This window comes from Zeus faber (genome assembly GCF_960531495.2).
Source record: "Zeus faber genome assembly, chromosome: 4".
In the NCBI taxonomy this organism is placed as follows: domain Eukaryota; kingdom Metazoa; phylum Chordata; class Actinopteri; order Zeiformes; family Zeidae; genus Zeus; species Zeus faber.
In genome coordinates, this window is record NC_137191.1 from 14164177 (window position 1) to 14168309 (window position 4133).

General features: G+C 41.8%; 1 protein-coding gene across 1 annotated transcript in view; it reads left to right on the top strand.

Annotated features, from left to right (window-relative positions):
- Positions 1–870: 870 nt before the first annotated feature.
- The window catches only part of vav1 (vav guanine nucleotide exchange factor 1), a gene marked incomplete at both ends in the record, with an annotated part of 11856 nt that continues 8593 nt past the window's right edge, over positions 871–4133 (top strand). Inside the window, 5 exons of the mRNA XM_079999436.1 lie at positions 871–886; positions 2362–2432; positions 3073–3083; positions 3433–3453; positions 4032–4133. The exon at positions 4032–4133 is cut by the window's right edge and continues 4 nt beyond it. Coding sequence (XP_079855562.1) covers positions 871–886; positions 2362–2432; positions 3073–3083; positions 3433–3453; positions 4032–4133 — 221 coding nt within the window. The remainder of the gene's footprint in view (positions 887–2361; positions 2433–3072; positions 3084–3432; positions 3454–4031) is intronic.

Consider the following 4133-nt stretch of genomic DNA (forward strand, 5'->3'; position numbering starts at 1 on the left):
CTCCTACACACACACAGAGACACCCCCACACAAACACCCTAAAGCAGAAATAAAATTACACTTATCTATCTTACATGACACACATTGTTGAAAGCAGTGTGTGTGTGTGTGTGTGTGCGTGCGCGTGCGCGTGTGTGTGTGTGTGTGTGTGTGTGTGTGTGTGTGTGTCAGAGGAAACAGGAAGTCGTGGGGTTATGTTAAAAGCCCTTCCTCACACTGTAGCTGCAGAACACCCACCACGGAAGACGGACCAAAACCAAAAGAAAGCGATGATGACACTGACAAAATGAAAAGACGGCATGAGAGGTGAACATCAGGTCTGAAACAAGAGCCGGAACTGCCACTAATTTAGGGTGAGAGTGATTCAACTTATGGGGTACAACGTTCAATTTGAGTTAATGATACTTTCTGGTAAAGGTCTTCGAGAATGTGACGTTAGTATATGTGCTTTGTAGACTAACACGTCTGCTATTTATGTTGACCGACTGTTCGGGTGAATTTGTGAACAAATAAATGTCCTTGCCCAGTTCAAGAGCATTGAAGAAAGAAAGGAGATGATAAACTGTGCTGGTATTAAAAATATAGTTTTGCTTGTAGATAATAGTCCTGGGGATTCACATTTTATGAGGTCCTTTCCGGAAGATGAGCGATCAGCTGAGCTTTTTTGTTTATAGACCAACAAGGCTTTTAAACACTAAAGGTTTTCAAGAGCAGGAAAGTTCTCAATCTGTTATAAATAAAAAAAGACAAAGTTGGACAAAACTGCCACAGAAACAAACCATGCGCCGTTCTGCCACAGATGGAGCTGTGGCGGCAGTGTGCCACCTGGTTGATCGAGTGTCGGGTCCTGCCACAAAACCATAGAGTCACATGGGAGGGTGCACAGGTAGGTGGTCTCTTGTGCACGTTGGCAAAACCTACTCCGTTCATGTGCATTCATGTGTGTGTGTGTGTGTGTGTGTGTGTGTGTGTGTGTGTGTGTGTGATGAGCAGGTGCGTGATCTCGTCAATGCTCTGAAAGACGGGGTTTTGTTGTGCCAACTGCTCAACAACCTGATGCCCCATGCTGTCAACCTGAAAGAGATCAATCTGCGTCCTCAAATGTCCCAGGTACCCCCCCCCCCCCCCACACACACACACACACACATAGAGTGGGCTTCCTACTCTGTTTGCATAGTGGGCAGTTTCGAGCCTTGGCTCCCAGATAAGAAAATGTTTGGATTCTTATCCGTCAATCTGCCGGGAACAAGAATCAGGAAGAGAGGAAATAGATAAGGAGATGAAAGCAGAAACAAAGATGGTTTCAAACAAATGAGCTCAGTAGGAAGTAGATATAGATAGATAGATGGATAGATAGATAGATAGATAGATATAGTGAAGCCCCCTTTGCACGCGACTGTGTAACCCTGGTAAATCCTATGAGGTAAGAACCAGTTGAGAAATTTCCGGTGATTATCAGAAGACGCTAAAATGTGTGTCCCTCTCTCTTTGGTTGATTTCTTGGTGTGGAGATATAATTGTTTTTTTTCCACCTTTGGGGCCTTTTTTTCTTGTGTTTTTTTTTTTTATTATTAGTATTATGATTATACTGTATATCATTATTACCAATATGTATTTCATTTATTTATTGCTTAGTTTGTTCATTTAATTGTCTTCCAGGCTTTTGTGCTTGTGCCACTGAAATAAGTAGATAGATGTGTTATATAGATTTGGCCTTAGGCTGTGTGTTATAAAAGTGATTTCTAAAATCTCTCTCTCTCTCTCTCTCTCTCTACGTGTAATTATGTGAGCATGTGCAGCAGTACAAACCAGAACTGAACATTTCCTCTTTTTATTTACAGTACAGTTCTGCATTTCCCACTGCTGAGCAAACAGAAAGAAATCGAGAAATGGAGCGAGACAGAGAGAGAGAGAGAGAGAGAGAGAGGAGAGAGAAAAGAGACTGCAGGAGTCTGTCTGCAAGAGACTAGTGCAGGAAGTTATGCAGAACTGACTGTGCAAATGTTTCACCACAAAGCCATTATTTTATAAAGCCCAATTCTCTGCTGCCATTTTACTTCTGTTTTCATTTATTCTCAGTGGTGCAGTCTCACTTTGCATAATTATCCACCTGGTTACTGTGGAGAACAAGCAACACGATATAGTAAAATTATAATTAAAAAAGCTGTGTTTTCTCCATCTGTGTGTGTGTGTGTGTGTGTGTGTGTGTGTGTGTGTGTGTGTGTGTGTGTGTGTGTGTGTGTGTGTGTGTGTGTGTGTGTGTCTGTGTGTGTGTGTGTGTCTGTGTGTGTGTGTGTGTGTCTGTGTGTGACTAGTTCTTGTGCCTGAAGAACATCCGGACATTTCTCTTGGTTTGTCAAGTGAAGTTCCAACTGAAAAAGAATGAACTGTTCGAGGCCTTCGACCTGTTTGATATGCGGGACTTTGCCAAGGTAACGCCGTCTGTCTGTCTGTCTGTCTGTCTGTCTGTCTGTCTGTCTGTCTGTCTGTCTGTCTGTCTTTCTGTATCTAGCTGTCAATCTGTCTGTCTGTATCTATCTACACTCCATCTATCTATCTATCTATCTATCTATCTATCTATCTATCTATCTATCTGTCTATCTGTCTGTCTGTCTGTCTGTCTGTCTGTCTGTCTGTCTGTCTGTCTGTCTATCTAACTAACTTCACAGCCCTTTTATCTTCATCAGTATACTAGCATTTTAATGTTATCAAATGCAATGAGCACAAGGAGATAGATGTCACATTTTGATTGAACTATTTAATCCACAGAAGGTAGACTTACCACTTGTTTTACCACAGACATCATAGTTACCAGCACAATACACGAGGTGTTACTACACGGGATTTGGCAAGATTCTCTGAAAGTGTATACTGTGCAGCAACAGAGGCAGAACAATTTTTGTTCTGAGTATAAATATATTACCCACAGAAGATCAATTGTATGTGTGTGTGTGTGTGTGTGTGTGTGTGTGTGTGTGTGTGTGTGTGTGTGTGTGTGTGTGTGTGTGTGTGTGTGTGTTACAGGTGATAGACACCCTTTCTCTCCTCTCACATTCTTTTATTGCCACACAGAAAGGACACTCGTAAGTCATCTCTTCTGCTTCATTATTGTGTGTACTCTCATCCCCACGTATGTGCTTGTCTTTGATTTCTCCCTAATTGCAGTAAAATAATTTTGATGCCTGAAATACTGTACGTGTGCTGTTTCAAAAGGCAAAAAAATAATGATCATGCTCGATTAATAAAATGCATCTTTTAAAAGCAAAGCAAATACCTCATAGATTCTACCTCGGAGATATTGTTCACTGAAATGTAATATTATTGTCATCGTCTTTGCCCCACACACACACACACGCACACACACACACCCATCAACCCCGCCTCCAGGCCATTCCCATATGAAGGATGCGACCCTGATGATGATATCTACAGCGGCCTGTCGGACCAGATAGAGTAAGTGTCTACTGTGAGAATTATTGTTTTCTATTATTATTGTTTATGTCTTAAAAAAAGTGGGGACAGTTCCATTCCATCTCCTCCTCAATCTGTGAGCGGATTTCAGCCAGTGGCGAATGGGAAGAAGTGATTGTGTTGCTGGAGGACCCGATCAATAAACCTGAACTCCGTAGCCCCGACTGTGTGAGAGCACAAGCAAACAGAGAGTTGTGTGAGACCCAGTGTGGCGCGGACGTGGTGCTATTTAGGTTTAGTCTTTTTTTTTATGTATATAGTCAAAATGATAAAAGGAACATGTCGGTGTCAAATTGAATTTTGACCCTTCTGCTAGTTAGCGCACATGTGACATGACCCCTGACCCCATTTTCCTCAATGGTGGATCATATTTTTTTGATTTCTAATATTGTCTCTTTTTTTTTTTTTTTTTTTTTGAGTTTTGTCAAATTTCAACACGGTGAGGAACCCGCCTCTAAAATGATCTCCCAGTCCCTCCGACGATAACTGTCAGACATAATTTTGTCGGTCACTCCTTTTCAAACGGAATGAACGAATACTAAATATGCACTTTGTTTCAGTGACACAATCGACGACGATCTCGACCTATACGGTTATGACGACGAGGAGGATGAAGGGGATGACATCTATGAAGACCTGATGAGGACGGAGGAACTTCACGA